At 39.0% G+C, this 13363-nt stretch overlaps 2 protein-coding genes across 4 annotated transcripts in view; both read left to right on the top strand.

The window, feature by feature from the left end:
- LOC143178781 (uncharacterized) overlaps window positions 1-13363 on the top strand; it is a 29602-nt gene that overhangs the window by 944 nt on the left and 15295 nt on the right. For 2 of the 3 annotated variants that reach the window (XM_076377621.1, XM_076377620.1), the window contains exons 3-5: window positions 14-211; window positions 287-797; window positions 956-1015. In XM_076377621.1, the coding sequence (XP_076233736.1) occupies window positions 14-211; window positions 287-797; window positions 956-1015 (769 nt within the window). Of the gene's footprint in view, window positions 1-13; window positions 212-286; window positions 798-955; window positions 1016-11457; window positions 12822-13363 lie in introns of those variants that run through there. The other variant, XM_076377619.1, reaches the window with a different exon arrangement.
- On the top strand, window positions 8663-10315 carry LOC143178784 (uncharacterized). The gene has a single exon (XM_076377624.1). The coding sequence runs from the start codon at window positions 8762-8764 to the stop codon at window positions 9128-9130; it is 369 nt and encodes a 122-aa protein (XP_076233739.1). The 5' UTR covers window positions 8663-8761; the 3' UTR covers window positions 9131-10315.

Here is a 13363-nt window from a genome sequence, read left to right as displayed (position 1 = left end):
TATTTCATTACAGGAAAATCCATGTCAACATCCTGTCATAATATTTCGTAATGTAAAATTTGATGATTTGGCTGCGTTAGTCGATTTCATGTACCAAGGTGAAGTGAATGTTGTCCAAGAACAGTTAGCTAGCTTCTTAACAACTGCAGAATTACTAGCAGTTCAGGGTCTTACAGATGGTACAGGAAAGGATAATGACAGTTTGGTTGAGGTATGTTTCATATGTTGTATTATAGAGTAAAATTATAAATAATATGTTCTAATTGTTTTCTAAATTATGTTTTAGGATGATATAGAAATACCTAATGAACCTGAAATACAACTTCAAAATGCTACAAGTAAAACCACAGTTGATAATAAAAGAAACAAATCACCTTCGTCGCCCATGCCTTACCATGTTAGTGATTTACAACCGGACGCACCACCGAGCAAGAGACGAAAATGTAGAGAAAATGCAAATACAAATACAGATAAAGCTATAGGTAATGCTTTATCAGGAAAGGATTCTGAAAACAAATCCGAAAATCAGACAACAGCTAGTTCAGATCCTGTTGAAATAATTCCTCTTATGCCAAATTTGAAATTGGAAATGCCTGAATATTTAGTACAAGATGGAAGTAGCTGTAGTTACGAAGAACAAAGTTTAGGAGACAATTCGTTAAATAAAATTGGTATGGATGATACATCATCTAATACTCCTGATCATGACCAAAAACCTGATATCAGTCAAACATTCTATTCAAGTAGTCAGTCTACTTCAGATAATTTGGATCTCAAACATCAAGCAGCAGATGTTGGTAAGATTTTTATTCATGTATTTAATAATAGTTATTAACTAGAAAACACTGTAATCTTTAATTGATATATATGTATTTGAAATATTATAAGTGCGTGCGTGTGTGTATATGTCTGTATATGTATATATAATTATCGTATACTTTTGTATTTTCATTAGGTCATTTGCTTTCAAAACCTAGTACATCTGGGGAAAGGTTAACACAAGAAGCAGTACAGGGTAAGTGTTTTTCAGCTGAATTTATCTTATGTTTTTATAATAAAAGACTTCATGCTTTGCCTTATCTTTTGAAATGTTCAAGAATTCCGTCAACAAAATTATAATAAGGAATAAATGTAGTATAAAAATTGCAACTTTAAATATTTCTTTGAACATCTAATTTTTCTCTTGACATGAATAATAAAAGAAATGGCATTGCAGGTAATTTCAGTTTTGTACTCATGTTTCGATATATTAGATTCATTTTGTATCAGTTTCAAAGTTGTTCTACAATTATTCGAGACATCAATACAGTGATATTTGAAATGTACTTAATGTGGGTACAAAACAATTTTTATGGACAATTTGATACATAACTTCAATTAACGTTACATTAATTGTATTGAGGTTTGTTGATACAATTATGCAGAGTAGGAGGGTAATTAATTTTTCTACTGGATTTGAGGGGATAGTTGCGTGAATTTCTAAGAATGCAAATTATATGAAATTCCAGTAGTAACGTATACAGCTTTATACTATTTTCACACACACAAAAATTCATTTATCAGACTTTTGACGAAGTTAGACGACGAAGAGTGATGAATAAGTTCTAAAAAAAATTAAACGTTCTATCTCTCTTTTTATTTTTGTTAATATTACTATTATTATTATTATTCATAGACTCGATCCATAGGAAAAATTAAAATATCAAACTTTTTAAAGAAATCCATTCATTCATTTCAAAGTGTTAGGTCCTATCGAATATCAGATTTAATTTGACCTTTTTCCAAGTTGTAGAATTTAATTGGTTTCTTTTGGTATGTTTGTTTAATTTTTCTGGAAAAATTAAGGTTGCGTTAATAAGACGATGGCGTAACAAAACATTGACTCAGATATTTGATGAGACTTTTGGAGAAATGCATTTTCTACTGTTATAGACAGTTACTTTACTTCTTTCTATTAATCATTTAACTGTACTATATGCAAAGTGCATGTTATTTGGACATAAATGTATGGTATAGGTACTCGGGTTTAGGTTGAAATGTAGATAATTAGTAAGCATTGCCAAGTGCTGTATGTGTGCCGACAATCATCAACATTCCTTTAATAACTCGAACGAAATCATCACTATATTCCTTATTTATGCGCACTAACTGTAAGCATACCTTTTTTGTGTATACACTAAAATACCTTTCAGTACTGGTATAAGGTAATTTTTTTCTACTGTAAATCTGTACAGGACATTCACGTGCGTGTGTGTAGCAAGTATCATACATGTCTATTTACTAGTGTGCAAAGTTAATCTTGAACTCAGAAAAAATTTCATTGTAGTATACTCAAGTATCTACTAAATTATTGCGAATGGAAATCCTATAACTTAAATTTTCCTTGGAATACAGTAACAGGAAAAGTATTTCTTTATTCTCGGAATTAGTAATTATCATTTAAGATTAACTTGCAAACTAGTAATTATTTTCTGGTAAAAAATTGTTTGTAGCCTGACAGAACGACTAATTTGAAGTAGTAACGGTGATGGTACTGGTAATAGTGGCATGTACACGATTTCTTTCCACACTTTAATATTTCGCTACTTACCTTTTCTTTTCGTTGTGCACAGTAAAATTGAAAAAAAAAAAACGGTATGGGTGTGTGGAAATCCGATATTTAGGTCGAATCAGTATGCCTCTAATACTTAAAGGAAATCGAGGCGACGCTTTTTCCTCTATGTTACGGTAATTTTTCAACGAATATGCAACTGTGTACGTATGAAGAACCGAAAGTAATCGTCGTCGTGTCGCCGTGACTTTTCTGATTTTTCTGTAATCATTTTGAACGCGACCCGATCCGAAATACCTACGTTTGATGCCTCTAGAGGGCGATTCCGACAGGTAGGTAATTAGAAGAATATTTTTACGTTCACCCTTTTATCGCTAAAACAGGAGCATGAATATTTGGAGCGTACGTGAATTTTTCGATAAATGTTTCTCTTTGATAGAGCGTCGATGGCTACGCCTTTGCGTGAAGATATGGAAACAAGGTTTCTCAAAGACTTTTCTCCTTAATTTCTTCCGATTTGAAGAAGCGAAAATGATTAGTAATAGAAATTGTATACGTGTCTATAGGGCATTTACGCGTGTAAAAGCGATTGAAATGACCACTCGACAAAATAACGAGTGTTTTGTGTTTGTGTGTGTGCGTGCGCGCGTTGAATTACTTTTCTTCATTTCTTATTGTACGCGTCAAAAGTTGTAACTCATCGTAAAGGGGCGTAAATTGTAATCGTAAAGCGATGCACCGACTTCCACCATATTGACGATAACATACTGAGTCGAGGAACCTCCTATAAGGGTGAATCAGTCTTCTAAATCAGTAATCGAAACGACACGATCCTTTTTCGGAAGGGTAAAGTTGCTTTACACACCGGGACAACAAGACACGTCTGTTAATTACACTTTTCTTCACTTAAAGAGAACATTGGAACGCAGATAATAAAAAGACACGTGCCCTAAGAAAGGGTAGAGAAAGACTATTCTGAGATGATCCAGGAGATACACGTGTCGAAGTCTAAAAGGAGTAAAGAACGTTTCCAACTGAAAGGGAGAAAAAGAGAAAGAGAATACATCGAGAGGCGAGGATTCGGTTTAAATCGGAAGGAGAAAGATTCGCGATCTATGCATAATATAAGTCAGATGCACGTACATCGACAGTTGCCAGACTGGGTTGCAAAATGAGAAAAGCGGTAGGGAGGTAGGGGTGAGACTGGGGGAGGAGGTGGAGAAGGAGGAGGAGGAGGAGGAGGCGGAGGCGGAGGAGGAGGAGGAGGAGGAGGAGGCGGCGGAGGAGAGAGAAGGCTAAAACGCTATAAAACAGTTTCGTATTTCGAGGCGGAGCAAAAGGTTCGATCCGTGAATCCAAAGAGAAACGCAATGAGAGAAAAGGGAAGGATGATCGAGAGATTCGGCTAGCACCTGGCAATGCTATATTTCCATATAAACACACGCATATACGTACGAAAAAGATATCGTGGGTATATTGGTGTCGTTGATACTTTAGACTGGCTTTCACCGCTACGGGATTGGTTGGTGCTGGGATTGATCGTTAAGAAAAAGACATTTGTTTACTAATGGTTGCCTGCATGTGGACATATACTTAAGAACTGACTAACCGAAAGTGTTTGGCCAATGTGTTTTCTCCAGGAGGGATTACGTACGTATCTGGTCAGCCGCATAGCCTCAGCAAAGCAAACGGTCACGGAAAAGTATGTGTGCACTGCAAGCAGCGCGGAATGGTCACATCACGTGGAAAGCTCAGGCAGACGCGCTTCAAATGTTGGCCCTGCAATGCCTGTTTGTGCCGCTGGCCATGTTTCGTCGATTTTCACAAAATGCGCGCCATCCCGCACATCCCGCCCCCATAGCACCAACTCGCCCCCTCTGGCCGACCCAACTTAATATCGCTGTTCAACTAATAACTCCCTATGCTTCTCGATTTTTCGTGTTAAATCGTCTGCCACCAGAGACAGAGAGAGAGAGAGAGAGAGAGAGAGAGAGAGAGAGAGAAAATGAACGATACAAAGGAACAGTGAGGAGAAATGTTCACCGAAAAAGAGAGGGAGTACGCGAAACAAGAAAGAGGGATGAAGCAAGATTTGGGAAGGAGGAGAGACAGAAACATTTTTTGATGTAATACTACATATACATATGTAATCGATTCACGGGAACCGACGATTTTGTAATTTTTACACTTCTTTCTTTCTTTCTTTCTTTCGCTTTTCATTTTTTTGATGCGTTTCACGATTATGGAATTTATTGTATTAGATTATTGCGTTTTCTTCGATGAAACGGATCAACGAGAACAGAGAAACGCGATCGGTTGTGATGCGTATCATTTCTTTTATCTTCAAATGTTCAAATGCGCAGATATCTGAAAATTCGAGAATCGTTTGTTGATTCGTGGAGAAAGTAAAAATCAAACACCAGCTCGTATCGTATTCTCATTACGGTTTGTTTTTGTAATTTAACGTTAGTTGCCAATTTAGCGGTTATTTATAATTTGCGATAATTGTAAATCGTCGATTACTTTTTCTATTTGGCGATTCTGTCGCTTTCGTTAGTTTTATCTATGTGTATGCACACGATAGGATAATGTCGAAAGATTATTATTTAACTTAAACATTGATTCTATACGTAAGACTGCAACGAGGTAAGCTCGTTCTTTTGCCAGAAGTACTTAGATACAAATACTCGGTACCTTCCTGTGTATAGTGATATCAGTTTCATATTTCTTTTACGAGACGTGTGTATATCCATTTTATTGTGTGTTCGTTAACGTTGATTTTACGGACGTTTATTTACCGCGACTTTTTATTTGTATCTTGGTACCTTTTATATACCGTCGTATATACCGTCGTCTTTAAATACTGTTCCTCGAATATCAATTGATAAACGAGGAAAAATCTGCTTTTATTATGCGATACAACGTTTACAAAAATCGATTACCGAACGAAAAGTATTTTCCTAATTATTTATGCAAATAACAACGGGTACTTGTCAGTTGGTGTTTTCGCTGTGTCGCGGTTGCTATCGAGTTTGCTATCAAAATCAAGATTTCTACAAATCTTAAGTTCTTTATCGTTATTGTTGTCATCGTTTAACGCCCTGAAGATCTCTTAGAATTAAGTTCGCTAATATTATATCGAGTCGAGCGAATGCTTCCACTTGTTCGTATTTCATGGACTTACGCCGTAGAACGAAGGACGGTGCATATCGTGCTTCCGAATAGAAACATTAATAGACTGACAACCATGACTGCAAATAATATTTTAAAGGCTGATTGAAGCTGTCTCTCGTTTGCGGTTTATATAATCGAATAAAACGCCGTCCAATTTGTTCCCCTTTTAATACTCGTAATACTAGAGACATTTGTTCGGTCGGAATTACAATGTGAAACGTTGTAAGAAATTCGACTTGACGAACGGCTTCGGAAAAGAACTTGTGAAATAAATACGAGGCTTCGAATAAAACGAACCGAGCCGATTATAATCGACGAAAGCCCTTGCCTTTCTTGACATTCATATTGCGAGACCTTGGAAAGATACTAACAGATAGAACAGTATCGTCACTTTCGATGCGTATTTCAGCCTCCTAGGAATTTAGCAAGCTTGAACATCCTTTCAATGGTGTCGTATGCCCTCTGTCTCTCTATTTGGTCTGATCGGACTTACTCTACTCAGCTTGCGCTTTCTAAGCACGACATGCAAAACGATTACGCCACGAATCTCGAGAAAGATCGACTAGAGTCGTATCGTTCAACAGTGAAGATTGCTTGTAGTGATGGGAGTTCGAATCTCACCTTCGAAGCGATTCGAAGGTTTTCAAAACTATGAAGATTCGAATCACTTCGAACATGATTCGAAGAATAAAACTCTTGGAAGTCTTGAAAGACAAATGGAATTTCTCAAATGTTCTTTAACACGTTATGTTAATAGCACTGCGTGGAGAAAAATATGTATTGAAAATGCTTCTAAGATACTAAATTATTATCCAGCTTTCGAGACACCTATCGAGTGTCTGAAAACTTTAAGAATTATCAAGACTACTTTCAAGACACGAAAACTTCCAAGACTTTGAAGACACAAGACCTATTAAAATTCAAGATTCAAGACTTCCCAAGACTTTCAGGAGCTCTAAGCTTCGAAACGTGCTCGAAGTGATTCGAATTTTTCGTCATGTGTACAGATTCGAAGCGATTCGAAGTGTTTCAGTTGCCATCACTAACTGCTTGTCGAACGATTCGTAATTTAATTTCTGTTCGATGAATGAATCGATTACGAGAAAGTGTTGAGAAAAGTGTCGACAAAGGAAAAGGTGGAGAGGAATTTGGCAAAGGCAAGCGACAAGCACGGGTGAAAGCTATTGAACGGTATCGTGTTCGTGAAGAAAAGCGACATATTTGCACACGGACACATTGTGTGGTTAATATAGAGGTGATCTTGTGTGTTTGTGTTTATTTGTAGAGCGAGCAGAAGATACCGCAGGGGGCGGGGGTGGTAGCGGCGGTGCTGCAACCGCGGACCTCGTCTCGGACGATGACTACGGTCAGTCCACGGATACAGAATTGTTGTTTCGCTGTAGAATTTGTTGGAAGGGTTTCAAGCATCCGATGTCGTTGACACTGCACAAGGACTTGCATACAGGGCAAACCAGGTGCCCGATTTGTCAGCGCATCTTCAGTCGAAGTTACGACATGAAGACACACTTGCTGCGCATCCACAAGTGCACGTTCAGTGTCGACGCAAAGTTGAACTTTAGAAAGTGATCGTGTATGACAGCGATTCGCGAGAGCAGGCCTCCTTTTTCTAAATCTGTCTCCCTTGTCGCCGCCAAGAAGGATCACAAATTAGTCGAGATTTTATACCCCGTGGTGGTTCTTTTTTCGAACCCATTTTATTTTCGTACTCTTATGCGTACTATTTTCATCTATTAGCATTTATGTTTTACTTATCCTATTTAAGCTCGTGAATGAATTCGAGAGACTCACGATGAATGATTAGCATACTTACTCGGACGCGTTACTATTTAATATGATCGGAGTCAGCATCGTCCATGTACTACGTCGAATAGACTGATATCAGAAGACTCGAATAAGGTGCCATCGACGAAAGATGACGCGAGAACAATATAAAGTTCCTCAGACAGAAACGTGTATAGAAATTACGGGATTAAAGGAATGACGATATATATTCGCCTTGCCTTTATAAAATGAAATTGCGTATCGATCGTCCTTAATTTTCGTTTTCGTTTATCTGTAATACTTCTTTCGCTTCGAAACGATTGCACGTATTTTATTTCGCGGGTGATGATGAATTTTTCCCGAAATATTTTAGCGAAATTAGTAGATATCGTGAACGTATTGACGGGATTGCGACAATAATCGGTGCGATGCCTTATACTCGTTTAATTTTATGTTTATACGTTAATACATCGTATCTATTTACAATTTTACATTATTGCAGGATGTTTGTATACGATTGACTAGCAAGGGACAACTGTCTCGTAAGATATATTTGATATTTGAACTACTGTTAGGAAGGTTGAATAAAACTGTCCGAAAAAATGTATTCTTTTGTTTCACTCGTCAAAATATTCTAGTCGATAACGAACGAATACTTTATTGGTAAGCGAGCGAGTATTTTCAATTGACTATCGAATTGTTTGTCGTTTCCATGTTTCTGGAGAAAAATCTTCTCTTTCTTTTGGCTGAAGGCTTAATCGAACGTGCTTGTGGGAACTATACACTATGTGGGTTTTCATTCGTAATGGTTACACGTGTTAACACACAGAAATACTGTACACATACGCGCACACGCGCGACACACAAATCACAAATTACAAAGGTGACGATAATGCCGCGAAAGGTGATTCTTCGCGTCTCTCGAACCGCAAACGAAGAACCGCCTTGGCCCATCGCTTTCTGTGACATCCTTCGCTCCTTTGCACCGTGAACAATTTTTATTTCACGCGTTTTCGAAACCGACAAACGTTTTCATCGAGCGAAAACAACACATTCGAATATTCAAATCATACCAAGTCAATTCTACATTACTCTATCTACTATGTTCTCGTCTAAGATCGACATCGACATACAGAACAGACAAATAAAAAAAAGAGCAACGAGTACAGCCACAGAAACTAGAATCTCTCGTTCGAGATTCGAGGCAAAAACAACGAAACTATATCACATAAGTATGAAGCTGTCTGTGTGTGTATGGGAACACTTTGGATTGTGTGCGCAGAACCAAATTACGATTCTACGCCTATTGGGAATCATCGTCAGCACGAGCAACAGGAAGAAGATCCTCTGCAGCTTCCTCAACAGCAGCAACTGCAACATCAACAACAGCCGCAACAGGGGAATCTTGGCTACGAAAGGATGAGACGCAGAACTAAGCTGTTGCACGACGAAAACGGTCGGTGGGTGTGCGACGTTTGTGGCCGTACTTATAATCGTGGCGACTCCTTAGCGCATCATCGTAGCATACACAGAGGTGATACTGTCTGTCCGATATGTCAGACTGTTTTCACTCGAAAGTACACGATGCGTTGTCACATGTTGAATGTTCATGGCGCCAAGTAACGCGAGATCATTTGAAATCAAGAGAGTTTCTGGATAATCGGTGAATCGCTCGACCAGTGACCATCAATTACAAGACTGGTCTTATAGTTCAATATTTGGTAGTTAGCCTCGCTTAATATGACCTGACTACTGCGGAATGGTAATGCGCACCCATTTCATGAATCGTTCAAGTCTGTTCAGATTGCAACTTAGGGTTTGGATCTTTGGATTTCTATAGAATGTATACGCAGTGACTTCAGCGGACTATGAAACTTACGTATACATTTTTTCTCTTAATTTGACAGATTTTTATTTGCCTGCTAAACTGAAGTTTTTTGTTTTTACATTTAATTTTGATACAATCATGGGGCAAAACGTAATTAAGAATAGCGTCGCGACGCGAATCGTTGTACATAGCAAGTAGAGATTAATAGCATAAGTTAAAGACACGAAATTCACAACGAATAGATTATTATTTCTGCTTAAGCTCATTCCAAGTTTACTCTGTCGTGTAGAAATATTAAAGGTGAGAAAGAAAGCATTAGCGTGATATCTTTCATGCTCCTGAGTTTGATTAATCTCAATATCGCGTGCAGAGATTTTTCATATTCTTATTTTCCTTCAAAGACTGATGTTCATCGCATAGAGCAAGAGAGGAATGGCGGGCAGGGGGGTTACACGAAATCGTGACAATGAAGTGTAATTTGTAAACATACAGAATATATTTTATCTCAAGAAGGATGAATTGCCGGTCTTTTCTTTGTACTTTCGCCGCTTGAAAATAAAAGCAACGTAGACATGCCTTGTATTTTTTTGTCTAAAAATGCGATAGAGTTTTAGTGTTGAGAGTTTATTCGAATCTATACGACATGCCTACGCTCGCATATAAAATCATATGCGTCCAAGGCGCACGCTAAGAAAAAGGAATACATGATTGTCGGTCCACTACACACGACAAGCGTTTAACAATGAATTTGTGTAATCTGTAAAGAGTGCAACATTTTGCGCATCTTACGTAAAGGTAATTTTGTGTGATCGTTGTAATTCTAAGATGCTTGTTTTGTGATTTTCAATTGCATCTCTAACTGCAACAAGTCGACACCATTAAATAGGACATTTGATACTCTTCTGCATGACCACTGAACAGTTTTTTGTACGTATATGTATACGTTGTTTTGTTGCCGTTCAAACGTTGTATTCACAGTACACAGTAGCATGATCGCTCCAACAATTTACAGTTGCGTGTGTATCACCTCGTGATTGCTCTTCCTTGTACAATTCATCGTGTGTGCTGCCTTTTCTTACCGTTCATCTCTTCGTGTCGCTGATAGACTGAAGGATATGTGGTAACGAACGAGTCAGTGGAAAATAGATAGCGGAAGAGAAAAGGAAAGAACAGATAAAGAATTAACGAGGAACTAAAAACTATACATATATCTATATACCAATAGTGGCCAAACCGAGACCCTTTTAAATACTTGCTACGACTCCTGCTTTCATATTCTTCAAATTAATTTATAATATACCTATTTTCTAAGAGAGATATTTTTTAGACTTTTTTCTACATACAAATGTGCCTATACAAACATATGTATTTTTAATCTAACATAACACTGATATCTACTACAATATTTCATCTATTATCCAGGGTGTTTGGATAAAGATGGAAGAAAATTGAAGGCACGATTCTGGATGTTAAGTTGAAAGAAAAATCAAGAATGGTTTCACCAATGGTTTCCGAGTAATTCATACCGAGTTCAAACTATACCTACCGAAAATGAATTATTCTATTGACATTGAGTTACTCTACTGATATCGCTACGCCTGATCTCTAGGTAAACCGGCAGTAGAATCAGCCCTGAGTCAGACACATATCACACGTTTTCGAGCATTTCTGGGATAATTAATAACTCTGAAATGAAGCCTCAGACTTAATATCTTCTTTCTTGATTTTTCTTCTACTTTCATGTGGAGAATCACCCTTTAAAATTTCTAACACTTGTTGAACAACTGGTACCTATTGTACGAAACATCGTTTCAACGAAGGCTGCAGCTCTCGATTATTGCTGATAGCCAAAATCTGACTCCTATCGTACCTACCAAAGTTTGGCCACCACTGTTATATATACATAATAACACATGTTGCGTGCGGTTTTGTTGTAAGGCTTGCCCACAGAATTTTCATTCTCTAACGATCGTTCGGTGTATTAAAAAAAAAAGGTACGATCGCATAGAAGAATAGCGATCAGAGTGCGAGGAACGCAAGGGTAGAGAGAGAGAGAGAGAATGGGAGAGATACATGACGCGGAGGCACGCACTACCATGAAACGTGTTTATATCTGATTTAGATTCTCGTACGGTGGTCATCGAACAGCCGTCGCATTCGTGCAAACTCTGCGGTAAAACGTTTTGGAATCGGGACTCGATGTACAAACACATGAACATGCACAAAGGGACGACACAGTGTCCTGTGTGCCATAAAGTGCTGAGCCGTACGACCCATATGAAGCGACACTTAAAAAATCGGCACGGCTGGCTGGGCGTCGGGACGACCGCCGCCGCCGCCGCAGCCGCAGTCGCGAACGCCGCAGCCGCCGCCGCAGCCGCAGCCGCCAGCGCAACCCCCGCGACAACCACCGTCGTCTCGGCCGTTCCCGTCGTCACCGGTGTCACCGGCGCTTCCGCCCCCGCCGACGTCTCCTCCACCACCTCCCCTCCGACGCCCATCTCCGTCTCCTCCACCGCGATCGCCAGGCAAAATTCCGACAGCCCGACCAACGTCCTCGAACCGAACGCCACTTTCACGACTATACGCATCCGGGAGAGCAGCGTCGAGCGAATCACCTCTAGTCCTATTCCTTAGTGAGGAGCACGCCTTCTCGATCAACCTACGCTACCCGTCGACGGAAGAGAGAATAGATCGAGCGTTCATTCTGCACCCTGCTCACCCTTTCATTGGTTTGCGCGCGAATCGACTTTCGAGTATCATCCGTGTCGCGCGAATCTACGACTATACATTTTTTTCTTTTAGATCAATTCGTACTCTTGCTTGTATATAATAGATAGGTAGATAGATACACTTATACACACACGTATACACACAACTATATATTATTTATTTATTGCTTGCGGGTAAGTGGCTACTTGAGAGTAGAGGTATGGCGAGTTGCTTTTCAGAGTGTATTCACTATCTGAGAGTACTTTCAGGAAACCAACTCGCGATCATTTTGCTCTGAAATGGACACGTACGCGAAGGATTGGAAAGTTTTCAGAGAAAGGACCGCTGTTACGGTAGAGTACCGTATATGAGTTTAGTGTCTTTTTTCAAACGCGGAGTCGTTCGCTGAAGCAACGAATCGTAGTCACGCGCAACGCGTATAGTCGCGTATTTAGATGAATATCGTAGAGAATGTTAAATAGGAACGTGTTGAATCAATGAAATTGCGTTCATATAGTAAAGCCAAGTTTCCGAAATCGCGAATGCGTCGGAACGTTTGGAACGATACGAATCGCACGGACGGCATTTATCGTCAAATCTATTCCACTCTAGTCGTCGACGGGACACCTATAATTAATGATGCCTGTCTTACACTTTACATCCTAGTCATTTGTACACATTCTGTGTGTGTACGTACATTTACGTATATGTGTATATGCATACGAGAAAAGAGGAAGATGAAGAAGAAGAGGGGGAAGAAGAGGGGGAAGAAGAGGAAGAAGAAGAATCGCGTGTATAATCACGCAGAACACCTATGCAAACGTTTTTATAACCAAAGACACGCTACAGAGAGATAAAGAGAGAGAAAAAAAAAACAAATTATTTTATCTAGTCAAATGAGTTCGGTACTTAATAGCGTTAAGGAGGAATGTGCATCTTTCTTCGTGCGATCGATCACGAAGATCTCGTGAACGAAAACTCGGAGGTGAGACTGAACAGAAACGTCTGATCGTTTTCGGAGCACGCAATGTTTTTCTCGTTAACATTTCATAATTTCTAGCCAAATCTGTAATTGGTGAGAAGCTTCGAGATCGAAGAACAACGTTTCTGCTCTTATTTTCAGCTTTTATCAATCGCGACGGTCTCTTCTTAGAAATCGCCACGAAAGATTGCGAAATCTTCCTCGAGGCATCAAACGTCGCACATAAGTGTAACCGTAACGATTCTGAAATTTCGAAACAGTGCGAATAATTAGCATTTTTTATTGATCACCCCCAATGTACTTTTAAGTCCGCGACATTGCAGTAGATGCTTCG

The sequence above is a fragment of the Calliopsis andreniformis genome, chromosome 5 (assembly GCF_051401765.1).
Source record: "Calliopsis andreniformis isolate RMS-2024a chromosome 5, iyCalAndr_principal, whole genome shotgun sequence".
NCBI lineage: Eukaryota > Metazoa > Arthropoda > Insecta > Hymenoptera > Andrenidae > Calliopsis > Calliopsis andreniformis.
This window is presented reverse-complemented; position numbering and strand designations above follow the sequence as displayed.